Source organism: Anarhichas minor, unplaced genomic scaffold, assembly GCF_050575085.1.
Source record: "Anarhichas minor isolate MPS153535 unplaced genomic scaffold, ASM5057508v1 ptg000129l, whole genome shotgun sequence".
Classification (NCBI taxonomy): domain Eukaryota; kingdom Metazoa; phylum Chordata; class Actinopteri; order Perciformes; family Anarhichadidae; genus Anarhichas; species Anarhichas minor.
Window position 1 is genome coordinate 392,501 of NW_027466575.1, and position 16,071 is coordinate 408,571.

Below are 16,071 nucleotides of genomic sequence, written 5' to 3' on the forward strand. Positions count from 1 at the left end.
TCTCTTTAGTACGGTCGAAACTGCATCTCTCTTTAGTACGGTCGAAACTGCATCTCTCTTTAGTACGGTCGAAACTGCATCTCTCTTTAGTACGGTCGAAACTGCATCTCTCTTTAGTACGGTCGAAACTGCATCTCTCTTTAGTACGGTCGAAACTGCATCTCTCTTTAGTACGGTCGAAACTGCATCTCTCTTTAGTACGGTTTATACTGCATCTATCTTTAGTACGGTATAAACTGCATCTCTCTTTAGTATGGTTTATACTGCATCTATCTTTAGTACGGTATAAACTGCATCTCTCTTTAGTACGGTTTAAACTGCATCTCTCTTTAGCACGGTCTAAACTGCATCTCTCTTTAGTACGGTTTAAACTGCATCTCTCTTTAGCACGGTTTAAACTGCATCTCTCTTTAGTACGGTTTAAACTGCATCTCTCTTTAGCACGGTCTAAACTGCATCTCTCTTTAGCACGGTTTAAACTGCATCTCTCTTTAGCACGGTTTAAACTGCATCTCTCTTTAGCACGGTTTAAACTGCATCTCTCTTTAGTACGGTTTAAACTGCATCTCTCTTTAGCACGGTTTAAACTGCATCTCTCTTTAGTACGGTCTAAACTGCATCTCTCTTTAGTATGGTCTAAACTGCATCTCTCTTTAGCACGGTTTAAACTGCATCTCTCTTTAGTATGGTCTAAACTGCATCTCTCTTTAGCACGGTCTAAACTGCATCTCTCTTTAGTACGGTTTAAACTGCATCTCTCTTTAGCACGGTTTAAACTGCATCTCTCTTTAGTACGGTTTAAACTGCATCTCTCTTTAGCACGGTCTAAACTGCATCTCTCTTTAGCACGGTTTAAACTGCATCTCTCTTTAGCACGGTTTAAACTGCATCTCTCTTTAGCACGGTTTAAACTGCATCTCTCTTTAGTACGGTTTAAACTGCATCTCTCTTTAGCACGGTTTAAACTGCATCTCTCTTTAGTACGGTCTAAACTGCATCTCTCTTTAGTATGGTCTAAACTGCATCTCTCTTTAGCACGGTTTAAACTGCATCTCTCTTTAGTACGGTCTAAACTGCATCTCTCTTTAGTATGGTCTAAACTGCATCTCTCTTTAGCACGGTTTAAACTGCATCTCTCTTTAGTACGGTCTAAACTGCATCTCTCTTTAGTACGGTCGAAACTGCATCTCTCTTTAGTACGGTTTAAACTGCATCTCTCTTTAGTACGGTTTAAACTGCATCTCTCTTTAGTACGGTTTATACTGCATCTATCTTTAGTACGGTTTATACTGCATCTATCTTTAGTACGGTCTAAACTGCATCTCTCTTTAGCACGGTCTAAACTGCATCTCTCTTTAGCACGGTTTAAACTGCATCTCTCTTTAGTACGGTTTAAACTGCATCTCTCTTTAGTACGGTTTAAACTGCATCTATCTTTAGTACGGTTTAAACTGCATCTCTCTTTAGTACGGTTTAAACTGCATCTCTCTTTAGTACGGTTTAAACTGCATCTCTCTTAAGTACGGTCTAAACTGCTTCTATCTTTAGTACGGTCTAAACTGCATCTCTCTTTAGTACGGTCTAAACTGCATCTATCTTTAGTACGGTCTAAACTGCATCTCTCTTTAGCACGGTTTAAACTGCATCTCTCTTTAGTACGGTTTAAACTGCATCTCTCTTTAGCACGGTCTAAACTGCATCTCTCTTTAGCACGGTTTAAACTGCATCTCTCTTTAGTACGGTTTAAACTGCATCTCTCTTTAGTACGGTCTAAACTGCATCTATCTTTAGTACGGTTTAAACTGCATCTCTCTTTAGCACGGTTTAAACTGCATCTCTCTTTAGCACGGTCTAAACTGCATCTCTCTTTAGTACGGTCGAAACTGCATCTCTCTTTAGTACGGTTTAAACTGCATCTCTCTTTAGTACGGTTTAAACTGCATCTCTCTTTAGTACGGTTTATACTGCATCTATCTTTAGTACGGTTTATACTGCATCTATCTTTAGTACGGTCTAAACTGCATCTCTCTTTAGCACGGTCTAAACTGCATCTCTCTTTAGCACGGTTTAAACTGCATCTCTCTTTAGCACGGTCTAAACTGCATCTATCTTTAGTACGGTCTAAACTGCATCTATCTTTAGTACGGTCTAAACTGCATCTCTCTTTAGTACGGTTTAAACTGCATCTATCTTTAGTACGGTTTAAACTGCATCTATCTTTAGTACGGTCTAAACTGCATCTCTCTTTAGTACGGTCTAAACTGCATCTCTCTTTAGTACGGTTTAAACTGCATCTCTCTTTAGTACGGTTTAAACTGCATCTCTCTTTAGTACGGTCTAAACTGCATCTCTCTTTAGTACGGTTTAAACTGCACCTATCTTTAGTACGGTTTAAACTGCATCTCTCTTTAGTACGGTTTAAACTGCATCTCTCTTTAGCACGGTCTAAACTGCATCTCTCTTTAGCACGGTCTAAACTGCATCTCTCTTTAGTACGGTCTAAACTGCATCTCTCTTTAGTACGGTCTAAACTGCATCTCTCTTTAGCACGGTTTAAACTGCATCTCTCTTTAGCACGGTTTAAACTGCATCTCTCTTTAGTACGGTTTAAACTGCATCTCTCTTTAGTACGGTCTAAACTGCATCTCTCTTTAGCACGGTTTAAACTGCATCTCTCTTTAGTACGGTCTAAACTGCATCTCTCTTTAGTACGGTCTAAACTGCATCTCTCTTTAGTACGGTCGAAACTGCATCTCTCTTTAGTACGGTTTAAACTGCATCTCTCTTTAGTACGGTTTATACTGCATCTATCTTTAGTACGGTTTATACTGCATCTATCTTTAGTATGGTCTAAACTGCATCTCTCTTTAGCACGGTCTAAACTGCATCTCTCTTTAGCACGGTTTAAACTGCATCTCTCTTTAGTACGGTTTAAACTGCATCTATCTTTAGTACGGTCTAAACTGCATCTATCTTTAGTACGGTCTAAACTGCATCTATCTTTAGTACGGTCTAAACTGCATCTATCTTTAGTACGGTCTAAACTGCATCTCTCTTTAGTACGGTCTAAACTGCATCTCTCTTTAGCACGGTTTAAACTGCATCTCTCTTTAGCACGGTTTAAACTGCATCTCTCTTTAGTACGGTTTAAACTGCATCTCTCTTTAGTACGGTCTAAACTGCATCTCTCTTTAGCACGGTTTAAACTGCATCTCTCTTTAGTACGGTCTAAACTGCATCTCTCTTTAGTACGGTCGAAACTGCATCTCTCTTTAGTACGGTTTAAACTGCATCTCTCTTTAGTACGGTTTAAACTGCATCTCTCTTTAGTACGGTTTATACTGCATCTATCTTTAGTACGGTTTATACTGCATCTATCTTTAGTATGGTCTAAACTGCATCTCTCTTTAGCACGGTCTAAACTGCATCTCTCTTTAGCACGGTTTAAACTGCATCTCTCTTTAGTACGGTTTAAACTGCATCTATCTTTAGTACGGTCTAAACTGCATCTATCTTTAGTACGGTCTAAACTGCATCTCTCTTTAGTACGGTTTAAACTGCATCTCTCTTTAGTACGGTTTAAACTGCATCTCTCTTTAGTACGGTCTAAACTGCATCTATCTTTAGCACGGTCTAAACTGCATCTATCTTTAGTACGGTTTATACTGCATCTATCTTTAGTATGGTCTAAACTGCATCTCTCTTTAGCACGGTCTAAACTGCATCTATCTTTAGTACGGTTTATACTGCATCTATCTTTAGTATGGTCTAAACTGCATCTCTCTTTAGCACGGTCTAAACTGCATCTCTCTTTAGCACGGTTTAAACTGCATCTCTCTTTAGTACGGTTTAAACTGCATCTATCTTTAGTACGGTCTAAACTGCATCTCTCTTTAGCACGGTTTAAACTGCATCTCTCTTTAGTACGGTTTAAACTGCATCTCTCTTTAGTACGGTTTAAACTGCATCTCTCTTTAGCACGGTTTAAACTGCATCTCTCTTTAGCACGGTCTAAACTGCATCTCTCTTTAGCACGGTCTAAACTGCATCTCTCTTTAGTACGGTCTAAACTGCATCTCTCTTTAGTACGGTCTAAACTGCATCTATCTTTAGTACGGTCTAAACTGCATCTCTCTTTAGTACGGTTTAAACTGCATCTCTCTTTAGTACGGTTTAAACTGCATCTCTCTTTAGTACGGTTTAAACTGCATCTCTCTTTAGTACGGTTTAAACTGCATCTCTCTTTAGTACGGTTTAAACTGCATCTCTCTTTAGTACGGTCTAAACTGCATCTCTCTTTAGTACGGTCTAAACTGCATCTCTCTTTAGTACGGTTTAAACTGCATCTATCTTTAGCACGGTTTATACTGCATCTATCTTTAGCACGGTCTAAACTGCATCTATCTTTAGCACGGTCTAAACTGCATCTCTCTTTAGCACGGTCTAAACTGCATCTCTCTTTAGCACGGTCTAAACTGCATCTCTCTTTAGCACGGTCTAAACTGCATCTATCTTTAGCACGGTTTAAACTGCATCTCTCTTTAGCACGGTTTAAACTGCATCTCTCTTTAGTACGGTTTAAACTGCATCTCTCTTTAGTACGGTTTAAACTGCATCTCTCTTTAGCACGGTTTAAACTGCATCTCTCTTTAGTACGGTTTAAACTGCATCTCTCTTTAGTACGGTTTAAACTGCATCTCTCTTTAGTACGGTTTAAACTGCATCTCTCTTTAGTACGGTTTAAACTGCATCTCTCTTTAGTACGGTTTAAACTGCATCTCTCTTTAGCACGGTCTAAACTGCATCTATCTTTAGCACGGTCTAAACTGCATCTCTCTTTAGCACGGTCTAAACTGCATCTCTCTTTAGCACGGTCTAAACTGCATCTCTCTTTAGCACGGTCTAAACTGCATCTATCTTTAGCACGGTTTAAACTGCATCTCTCTTTAGCACGGTTTAAACTGCATCTCTCTTTAGTACGGTTTAAACTGCATCTCTCTTTAGTACGGTTTAAACTGCATCTCTCTTTAGCACGGTTTAAACTGCATCTCTCTTTAGTACGGTTTAAACTGCATCTCTCTTTAGTACGGTTTAAACTGCATCTCTCTTTAGTACGGTTTAAACTGCATCTCTCTTTAGTACGGTTTAAACTGCATCTCTCTTTAGTACGGTTTAGTTAAGACAAAAACAAGAAAGAAGTTAACTTTGAGTTTAAACACAGACGTGTGATCAGCTGATCAGTACTGATACCTCTCTCTCTCTCTCCCTGTCTGTCTCTCCCTCAGCCGATGGAGGTGTTAGAGGGAGACGTCCCGTTCCGTCCCAGGACGGGTAAATCAGCGTCTGCTCCTCTGCTGCCGGAGGTGGAGGCTTATCTTCAGCTGCTGCTGGTGGTTCACCTGACAAACAACAAGAGATACACTGAGGTCTGTCCGTCCGTCTGTCTGTCCGTCCGTCCGTCCATCTGTCCGTCCGTCTGTCTGTCTGTCTGATGATGACATGTGTTTCAGGCTCAGAAGGTGTCAGACGACCTGCTGCAGAAGATCGGGTCTAAGAACCGCAGAGCTCTGGATCTGGTGGCTGCTAAGTGTTATTATTACCACGCTAGAGTGTACGAGTTCCTCAAGCAGTTTGACACCATGCGCAGGTACACGCATAGACATACACATACAAACACGCACACAAAGACGCACAGACACACATACACAGAGACGCACACTACACACACACACACATACAAACACGGAGACACCCACACTCACATAGACAGACACACACAGCTTAACACCAGGTGTGTCCCTCGTATACTGAACATGTTCTTCTCTAGTTTCCTCCACACTCGTCTGCGTACAGCGACTCTGCGTCACGATGCCGACGGTCAGGCCGTCCTCCTGAACCTGCTGCTGAGGAACTACCTGCACTTCAACCTGTACGACCAGGCAGAGAAGCTGGTGTCCAAGTCTGTTTTTCCTGAACTCGCCAACAACAACGAGTGGGCCAGATACCTGTACTACACAGGTGAGACAATACCTGTCCTACTGATACCTGTACTACACAGGTGAGGCTGATGCCTGTGTTTACCTGTGTTCACCTGTGTCATGTGACCTCCTGCAGGTCGTATTAAGGCGATCCAGTTGGAGTACTCTGAGGCTCGCAGGACTTTGACCAACGCTCTGAGGAAAGCTCCCCAACACACCGCTGTGGGCTTCAAACAGACGGTCCGTTACACACCTTATCGCACCGTTACGCACCGTATCGCACCGTTTAGTGGTGGGGGAAAAAATCGATACAGCATAGTATCGCGATATTTTGCGTGGCGATATTGTATCGATACACGGAAGCAAAGTATCGATCTTTTATTATATAAACTATAAACTTTTTTTTACTAGAAAAATCAAATCAATTGCTTTTTTAGTCCACTAGATGGTGCTGAGTTGTTTTCTGGTGAGGTCAGGAAAGGTCCCGGGTCAGCGTGATTGGTAGGAAGTTGGTCAAAACAAAGATGGAGACATCGGAGAAAGAAATCAGAAATGCACCGTCCGCGTTTAAATCAGACGTCTGGACTTATTTTGGATTTTTTAACAAGGAAGGACATGGATGTGACTCATGGATATGACTCCGTCGCGGCGTTTTTTCACCGACACATCCGTGCCTAAGCTCTACAGAGAAGTGAAGCTTAACGTTGAGGAGTCTTTGAGTACAGCAGAAAGAGTTGCATTAACTTGCGATGCGTGGACGTCAAGCGCAGTGGATTCCTCTGTGACTATAACAGCACAATATCTCAGGGGACTGGTGACTGCTGTCTCACGTTCTCCAAACTAGAGCAGTACACGTAAGTCACACCGGGGTAAACATTACAGACCTCCTGCTAAATGCAGCACAAGATGGGGGATTGCCGACAGAAACCTGGTGGTTGTAACCGACAACGCTTCTAACGTGGGCGTTGCCGTTCAGTTAGCGGGATTCCTGCATGTGAAGTTTTTCACTCACACGCTCAATCTGGCCTCACAACGGGGGTTAAATCTGCCAACAGCAGCCAGGCTCATGGGGAGAGTGCAGCGCATAACTGGCTCTCTGCCCTCGACGTCCACGCATCGCAAGTTATACTGAGTTATACAACTCTAATATCATATAACGTGTCTATAACTTATATAAATGAGTTATAGACACATTTGCATTTAGTTAAGTTGGACTATGTAGTAATACAAACAGTTCAGTTTGTCAGGTGCAACATTTATGACATTGTTGGTCAGTCTGTCAGCTTGACAATCATATTTTGCTGCAATAAAAATGATTGAAGTGAGATGAACAGACTGAAAACTTTATCTTATTAGATAAAACATGTTGACACAGTTTTCCTTTGGGGACATAATTTGAAGTTGAAAAAAGTAATAAATCGCAATATAGGCCTATGTTATACTCAGAATACCGCAGTATCGTGATAATATCGTATCGCGGGATCTCTGGTGATTCCCACCCCTAACACTGACACACCGATACACACTGATGTAGTAACGCGTGTTATTACATTCATATAACCGTGGTACTGTGAGTCCTGTGAGTGATAACGGTACTGATCTGTGATCAGGTCCACAAGCTGCTGATCGTGGTGGAGTTGTTGTTGGGAGAGATTCCTGACAGACTCCAGTTCAGACAGCCTTCACTGAAGAGGTCACTGATGCCCTACTTCCTGCTGACTCAGGGTCAGTCTTTACTCTCTGATGGTTCCTTTAGCAGTCTGTTCATTGTTACTATATGTATACCCTCTTTTATGTGTACTGTGTGTGTACTCTGTGTGTGTACTGTGTTTGTCCAGCGGTGAGAGCAGGTAACCTGGCCAAGTTCAACCAGGTCCTGGAGGAGTTTGGGGAGAAGTTCCAGACCGACGGGACGTACACGCTCATCATCCGCCTGAGACACAACGTCATCAAGACCGGTGAGCCAATCACAGGACAACTCTGACATCACAGCCTGATGTCACCCGATAGCCCTTTAGTCATTAAAGGTGTGTGTGTGTGTGTGTGTGTGTGTGTGTGTGTGTGTGTGTGTGTGTGTGTGTGTGTGTGTGTGTAGGTGTGCGTATGATCAGCCTGTCGTACTCTCGTATCTCTCTGGCCGACATCGCTCAGAAGCTGCAGCTCGACAGTCCAGAGGATGCAGAGTTCATCGTGGCCAAGGTAACGAGGAAACAAGAAGAGGAGACATCAGTCATCTACAGCTTTACATCCATCAGAGTTATTGATCCGAGTACACAACCTTTAACAATAGTTTAGACCTGAACCTGAACTGTGTTTCCAGGCGATCCGTGACGGAGTGATCGAAGCGAGCATCAACCACGAGAAAGGCTTCGTCCAATCAAAAGAGACCATGGACATCTACGGAACCAGAGAGCCTCAGCTGGCTTTCCACCAGAGAATCTCCTTCTGCCTGGACATCCACAACATGTCTGTCAAGGTGAGACACACACCTGAACACACACCTGACATCCACAAAAGCTTGTTTTGAAATGTTTTTGGATTTAGGCTTCTGTCAGGTAGAAGACGAGTTCTGATCTCAACACATTTATATTCCCTGCCTTCTTCCTGGTTATAGCGGTTTATAACTGGTTATAGCGGTTACAGCTGGTAATAACTCTTGCTGTGGATCAGTTTATTAATGAGAAGAGCTTCAGTTAAATAACCTTGTTTCTTCCTGCAGGCCATGAGGTTTCCTCCTAAAGCGTACAACAAAGACCTGGAGTCAGCAGAGGTAACACACACACACACACACAATCACAGGTTCTCCATCAGTTTAAAGGTTGATGGTAAATGTAGTTCATTGGAGCTCTAGTGACAGAGGAGTTCTCCTGCTGGTGGAGCCGTGCCTACATGTCCCAGGATGCATTGCTCTACACTAAAGCAGCCTCTACTCTTCCTTTAATAAATAGCTGAATGTCTGCTGAAAGGTGTCCTCTGACCTCATATTATGGGATGGCATGTCTGTCTGGAGGACTACAAGCTGCAGCCGTCTGTAGAAGAACTACATTTACTGTTTACACAGAGGTCCCCAACCTTTCATGGACCACGGACCGCTTTCATGTCAGACAATATGTCCACGGACCGCTTTCATGTAAGACAATATGTCTACGGACCACTTTCATGTCAGACAATATGTCTACGGACCGCTTTCATGAAAGACAATATGTCCACGGACCGCTTTCATGTAAGACGATATGTCCACGGACCACTTTCATGTCAGACAATATGTCCACGGACCGCTTTCATGAAAGACAATATGTCCACGGACCGCTTTCATGAAAGACAATATGTCCACGGACCGCTTTCATGTAAGACGATATGTCCACGGACCGCTTTCATGTCAGACAATATGTCCACGGACCGCTTTCATGAAAGACAATATGTCCACGGACCGCTTTCATGAAAGACAATATGTCCACGGACCGCTTTCATGTAAGACGATATGTCCACGGACCGCTTTCATGTCAGACAATATGTCCACGGACTGCTTTCATGAAAGACAATATGTCCACGGACCGCTTTCATGTAAGACGATATGTCCACGGACCGCTTTCATGTAAGACAATATGTCCACGGACCGGCCTTCAAGTTGTGGCGGAAAAACACGATGAAATAAAATTATACGATCGGCATGAAAACAAATATAAAATGCATAAATAATACAACTCACAATAACAGTGAATCAGTGGAGCCCTGAGCTTGTTTCTCTGCAAGGAGACGGTCCATCTGGGGGTAATGGGAGACAAAGACACCCGCAGTGTGTTCCTGATGTCCAGTCTACTCCGTTTTATTTTGATTGCCGTCACTGTAGAACATCCCGCTTCACAGAGAGGATGTGTGAAATGGAAGCAGGATTTTCAGTGCTTTAGTGGTGATCTCAGGATATTCAGCCTTGATGTTAATCCAACTCCAGCAGAGTTGTTGTCTCAAACATACTTTTAAGGCCACCGTCATTTACAATCTCCAGCAGCTGATCTTCCTGTCGCCACATATTCTGCAGAGCGGGTTTGGCGGGTCAGAATCACTCCTGATATTTAATCAGACTCCTGATGTTGTCCGTTAAATGAAGCTTTCTTTCCTCTTCGCAAAGAAGCTCTCCAAAAGTTATTTACTCATTTTCGCTAGTTTATGGGCTTAATTTTGAGGTAACGTGTCACGTGACCGAGACGAGCGTCTTGACATGTCAAGAGGCACAGGCGGATGAAATTAAGAGAGAATCCGGTCATTTTTCAAAATAAAACTTCTTTCAGACTCTGATAATCAATAAAACGGAAATAATATAATATTTATTCTTTCTGTGCGGCCCGGTACCAAACGATCCACGGCCCGGTACCGGTGGTTTGAATGAACTACATTTACCATCTACGGCCTGTAGTTTATGAATGAGTTCTAAGATTCTTCTTCAGGTGATGTTCACTATTTCACGTTCTCTCTCTCTCTCTCTGTGTGTGTTCAGGAGCGTCGGGAGCGTGAGCAGCAGGATCTGGAGTTTGCTAAAGAAATGGCTGAAGATGACGATGACAGCTTCCCATGATCCTCTCTGCTGACTTCCTGTGTGATGTTAGTAGATGAGTTATTACCCACAATCCTCCTCTTCTTCTGCTGTAACCTCTGAACAAATAAAATACTCTTTGGGTTTGTTTACACATGTTTGTTCCTGTGGTGTTCTGGGTAATGCATCACATTACATCACAGTCATTCAGCAGACGCTTTCATCCAAAGAGACTTACAATAAGTGTGTTCAAGAGAACTACTAGTCACCAGAAGTCATAAGTGCATCTCCTTTAAACTAGCATCTAAGAGCATAAACCAGAGCAGAAGTACAGAAACAAACTAATATGAATACAATAAGTGGTGAGTGGAAGGCTCAGGGTAGTACTTCTTGAAGAGGTGAGTCTTCAGCCTGATGAAAGATGGGCAGCGACTCTGTTGTCCTGACGTCAGTGGGGAGTTCATTCCACCACTGTGGGGCCAGGACAGAAAACAGCCGCGACCGGGTCGATCGGCCGCAGGGACCTCTGAGCGACGGGGCAACCGATCGCCCCGAGGCAGCAGAGCGAAGTGGTCGGGCGGGGGTGTAGGGCTTGACCATGGCCTGGAGATAGGAAGGAGCTGTTCCTTTCACTGCCCTGTAGGCTAGCACCAGAGTCTTACACTGGATGCGAGCTCTTACAGGTAGCCAGTGTAGAGAACGGAGAAGGGAAGTTGTGTGGGAGAACTTGAGGCAATTGAACACCAGACGAGCTGCAGCTTTCTGGACAAGCTCCAGAGGTCTGATGGCCGACGCCGGGGCTCCGGCAAGTAGTGAGTTGCAGTAGTCCAGGCGGGAGATGACAAGAGCCTGGATGAGCACCTGCGCCGTCTCATCAGTGAGGAAGGGGCGAATCCTCCTGATGTTGTAGAGCAGGAATCTGCAGGAGCGTGTAACCGATGCAATGTTTGCTGAGAATGACAGTTGGTCATCCAGGGTCACACCCAGGTTCCTCGCAGTCCGAGTTGGTGTCACCACGGTATCCTCAATGGTGATGGACAGGTCTCGGTGCGGGCAGCCCTTCCCCGGGAGGAACAGTAGCTCAGTTTTGTCCAGGTTGAGCTTGAGATGGTGTGTCGTCATCCACTTTGAGATGTCAGCCAAGCACGCAGCGATGCGTGCCTCCACTTGAGTGTCACCGGGGGGAAATGACAAGACCAGCTGGGTGTCGTCAGCATAACAATGGTAGGAGAAGTCATGCGAGCGAATAACAGAACCCAGAGATGTTGTGTAGAGCGAGAAGAGAAGGGGGCCCAGGACTGAACCTTGTGGAACCCCCGTAGTCAGCATGCGTGGTTCCAACACGGCCCCCCTCCATGTCACCTGGTAGGATCGACCTGTCAGGTAAGATGCTAACAGGGAGAGTGCAGAGCCTGAGACGCCCATCCCCTCGCGGTTGCAGAGGAGGATCTGGTGGTTGACAGTATCAAACGCCCAGACAGGTCCAGCAGAATCAGGACAGAGGAGAGAGAGTTTGCTCTCACGGCGTGAAGCGACTCTGTCACCACAAGGAGGGCTGTCTGTCGAGTGACCCACCTTCAACCCGGACTGGTGGGGGTCCAAGAGGCTGTTCTGGTGGAGATAGGAAGACAGTTGGTTAAAGACAGCGTGTTCAAGTGTTTTGGATAGAAAGGGTAGAAGAGAAACCGGTCTGAAGTTCTTGACATCAGAGGGGTCAAGTGATGGTTCCTTCAGAAGGGGGGTGACTCTGGCAGTCTTGAAAGCTGTGGGAAAGCATCCTGAGACAATGGATGTGTTGATGAGGTGGGTGAGGAAAGGAAGGAGTTCAGTCGCAATAGACTGAAGAAGAGGGGAGGGGATCAGGTCAAGGGAGTACGTGGTGGGGTGGTTAGATGTAACAAGGTTGAGGACCTCGTTAGGGGAGAGGGGAGGGAGAGCTGAGGGGGAAGAGCTGGAGAGGGTAGAGAGGGAGAGGGTGGACGGACAGGGGGGCTGAGAGAAGGAGGATCTGATATCGTTTACCTTCTTGTCTAGGAGGAGGGAGGAAGTAGGAGATGGGGGGTTTGGAGGAGTGAAGAGAGTTTCAAAGTTCAGGATTGGAAGCAGAGGTTAGGATTTTAGAGCGGAAGATGTCGTCACATGTTGGACTCTGAATGTTTACATGAACAGATTCATAAACGATGAGGTCACCAACCTCCTCTGTTACCATGGTTACAGAACATCAACAGGAAATATGAACGAATCAAACGTGAGTTTAATGTTTAATATTTATATTTACAGAAACAACGAATATCAAACCGTTATACAAGTGGCCATTTTGTTATTGATCGCTGTGACTGAACCACTAAACAGGAAGTAGTTTAATATTAGATTTAATGCTTAACAGTACTGATGGTTTACACATGCATTCCCTCAGGACCAGGTAGCTCCTCCTAGTATGATCTGCATTCAAGCCTTTTTTGAACCCACTTGAGTGGCGACGAGTCTTTTATGCCAACGATTGTCTCTAGTTCCAGTTTATTGTGGATCACCGGGTCACATTTCAGTTATTAAAGAAGAAACAGGAAGAGGACATTAAGCATCAACATTTATACACAAAGAACACAAAAACTTCCCGTGGGAGTAACTTTACTCTGAAAATCTGTTTTTTTCCACTTGTGACACTAATCCAGGAGTTTTTCAAGAGCAGCTGAACGTGAAGACGTTTTCTGACTCACAGGTTTTTCTGATGTGATGAAACGTTTGTGACCCAAGAGGCTGCTGGGAAACTATAAACTGTTTCATCTGTTTAAGCTCCTCCTCCAGCTGTGACGTCACAAACCTTTCATCAGAAACATCTGAGTCAGAAAACTGCACATTCAGGTTCTCATGTCGTCCTTCAGTCAGAAGGTCGAGGGTTCGATTCCCGGCTCCGCTGGTTCATGTCGGTGCTTGTGACGAGCAGGTGGAACCGGTTGTCAGTGAATCAATGGGTTTGAATGACGACATGGAGATTTTCAGAGTAAAGTTGTCTGTGTATAAATGTAGATGCTAAACTCAGTGCTGTCCTACTACAGCTGAACTTCTATGGGTTTCTAGGGGTCTAACAATACACGTATTCATATTAAACCGTTCGGTACGAGGCTTACCAACCGAACAATTTGTTTGAATGATACTAGTGAATTTGGAAAATACAGAAGCTTAAATTGTGGGAAATATAATGTTCTCTCGGTGGAGCCACTGCGCCCAACCTGGCAACTCACCCACGTCACAGACAACGTGCTGCCTGACACGCCCACCACGGAAGATAAACATTGTACTCTGGTGAGCCACGTAAGTTCTGGGAGGCTATGCTAAACTAGCTTAGCAGGAAAACAACACGCACAAACTCTCCCCGCAGCGTTCAGCTGTTCCTACTGATTCAAACAGGGCTAAAGCAATCACCACACGATCCCCATTCCTCCAGACAGTCATTAACGGACAATGCATATCGTCAAAATCAATGTAATTAACACAATGAAGAACAAACTCACAAGAATATATATTTATATATTTATATGACAACAAAGCAACAAATCAATCCAGCAGACCTGCGGCACTAAAACATGTATTCATCCGCACACTGAAGAGCATCATTCAAATATGATTCACATCAGAGGAACAATATTCACCATGTCATAAAAACGACACCATAGACACATGAACACAGCAGTAACGCTGCAGATGTAAAAACACAAAAGCACTTCACTTACCAAAGCTGCTGTTCACTTAAAGACAAAGTCCATCCTCCTTTCTTTGTGCGGGTCAGTTCCAGCCAGAGGTCCTCCTGCGAACGTGTTTGTTGAGTTGTAGATCCACTCGGGTCTCTCCAAAAGTTATCAATAGCACGTAGCTTGTAAGTGTCCTGGCGTGCTATGGTGCCGTGTTGCTGCCTTGGTTAGCCACGTCAGGTTAGCGTAGCGTAGCTCCAAACACCAAGACGCTCAGTCGCAAATAAAACACATTCTTAGCCATAACATGTGAAACGCTGCTCCGACGCTGTCAGACAGAAATACCGTTCGTACAAATCCTTTTCCTGCTGGGTCAGGCTGCTAGCTGTGGGGTTGACCGACTCGTTGATACGATGTCCAGCTTTTCTGGAAATGTCCTTCTTGAGAAAGGCGTGGCCAGTAACTCCCAAATCTGTTTCTCCTCCTTATTCAGCATTGAGTTCAATGTCATAACTTCTTACATATCTTTCAACTTGAACTCTTACTACTAAGTTCTGCTAGCTAGCTTCAGCTTCACAACAGTGATGCTAGCCCAGCGCACGTTAATGCTGACGTACTTGTAGACTACCCAGAATGCTCTGACACGTCAAAGAATACGCCCAACATGTCAGACTAAAGATCTGATTGGTTGAACACTATGACAATCAACAACATCGTCCCCATTTACTTTAAACTGCACATGGATGCACTTGTGAGTCTGCAGGCCTCGGGCCTCTGTTCTTACCTAGAGACACAGAGGTGAGATCTGATTGGATAAAAGCTCTACTTAAAACAAGCTGCACTGGAAGCAGAGCAACTGAGGAAGACAGTAGCTGTGCAATGAGAACATAAGATAATGGGAACAATATTTATATAAATTATAATACATGTAGTGTATTTAAGAAAAATTATTAAATTATAAAATAGATATAACTTTGTGATTGTGTGTAGAACAGCAGAGAAGGCCTTGCAGGCCCTGATGGACCACCACTGTGAGAGTCCTCTTACTGCTTCTTCTTCTTTAATAATTTAGAGAATTTAAACTAAAGCTGAAGAACTTCTTCTGGAGCTTTTAACAGAATCTCATGGTCTTCTTCATGTGACCGCTTGTTTCCAGTGTTTTCAGGATGAGAAGAGAAGAACTTTCACTGAAGAAGACTGTGGGATGTGGTTGAAAGCTCTGAAAAAAGCCAGTAAGTGAACCTTGAGTTTAAAGTGAACATAAAAATATCATATTAAATATAATAAATTATAAATATAATAAAAAGTAAAATCTTTCTGTTCTAGTTATTTATTTTACTGATTCTTTGCTGTAAAATAAGAGTACTTTGTACTTTGTGTTGTAATACTTCGGATACTTTATATACTGCTGATACTTTAACGTTTAATATACATTAATCTATATTAATGCTTCATATTTTACTGTACAAGTACACACTGAAGTATAAGTAAAAAGTAAAGTACAAGTAAACACTTCACAAAATGTACTTCTGTACTTTTCTTTTACGATGAAGGAAAAGTTTCAACAGGAAGTTTTCTGCTGACTCGGCTTTCTTCCAGGATTTCTGAAATTGTAGAAACATAATGACACACACACACACGCACACGCATGCACACACACGTTTCAAAGTGTCCTGGTGGTGCGTTCAGGTGCTCGTCTCAGTGTCCTGGTGGTGCGTTCAGGTGCTTGTCTCAAAGTGTCCTGGTGGTGCGTTCAGGTGCTCGTCCACTCACGTTGGGTAGAATGTGATGCGTTCATGTTAGTCGGATATTTATGTTTCTTTGTTGTTGTGACTTTATTTACAATGTTTAGAAAGTCGATAACTGGTAATTA

The 16,071-nt window shown here is 43.6% G+C and overlaps 1 protein-coding gene across 1 annotated transcript in view; it reads left to right on the forward strand.

Annotated features, from left to right (window-relative positions):
- Window positions 1-10,663, forward strand: part of psmd3 (proteasome 26S subunit, non-ATPase 3) — a 15,780-nt gene extending 5,117 nt beyond the window's left edge. Inside the window, exons 3-12 of the mRNA XM_076083401.1 lie at window positions 5,286-5,426; window positions 5,511-5,647; window positions 5,828-6,018; window positions 6,115-6,218; window positions 7,589-7,703; window positions 7,817-7,936; window positions 8,074-8,177; window positions 8,299-8,454; window positions 8,698-8,748; window positions 10,474-10,663. Coding sequence (XP_075939516.1) covers window positions 5,286-5,426; window positions 5,511-5,647; window positions 5,828-6,018; window positions 6,115-6,218; window positions 7,589-7,703; window positions 7,817-7,936; window positions 8,074-8,177; window positions 8,299-8,454; window positions 8,698-8,748; window positions 10,474-10,551 — 1,197 coding nt within the window. The 3' untranslated portion in view covers window positions 10,552-10,663. The remainder of the gene's footprint in view (window positions 1-5,285; window positions 5,427-5,510; window positions 5,648-5,827; window positions 6,019-6,114; window positions 6,219-7,588; window positions 7,704-7,816; window positions 7,937-8,073; window positions 8,178-8,298; window positions 8,455-8,697; window positions 8,749-10,473) is intronic.
- The last annotated feature ends 5,408 nt before the right edge of the window (window positions 10,664-16,071 follow it).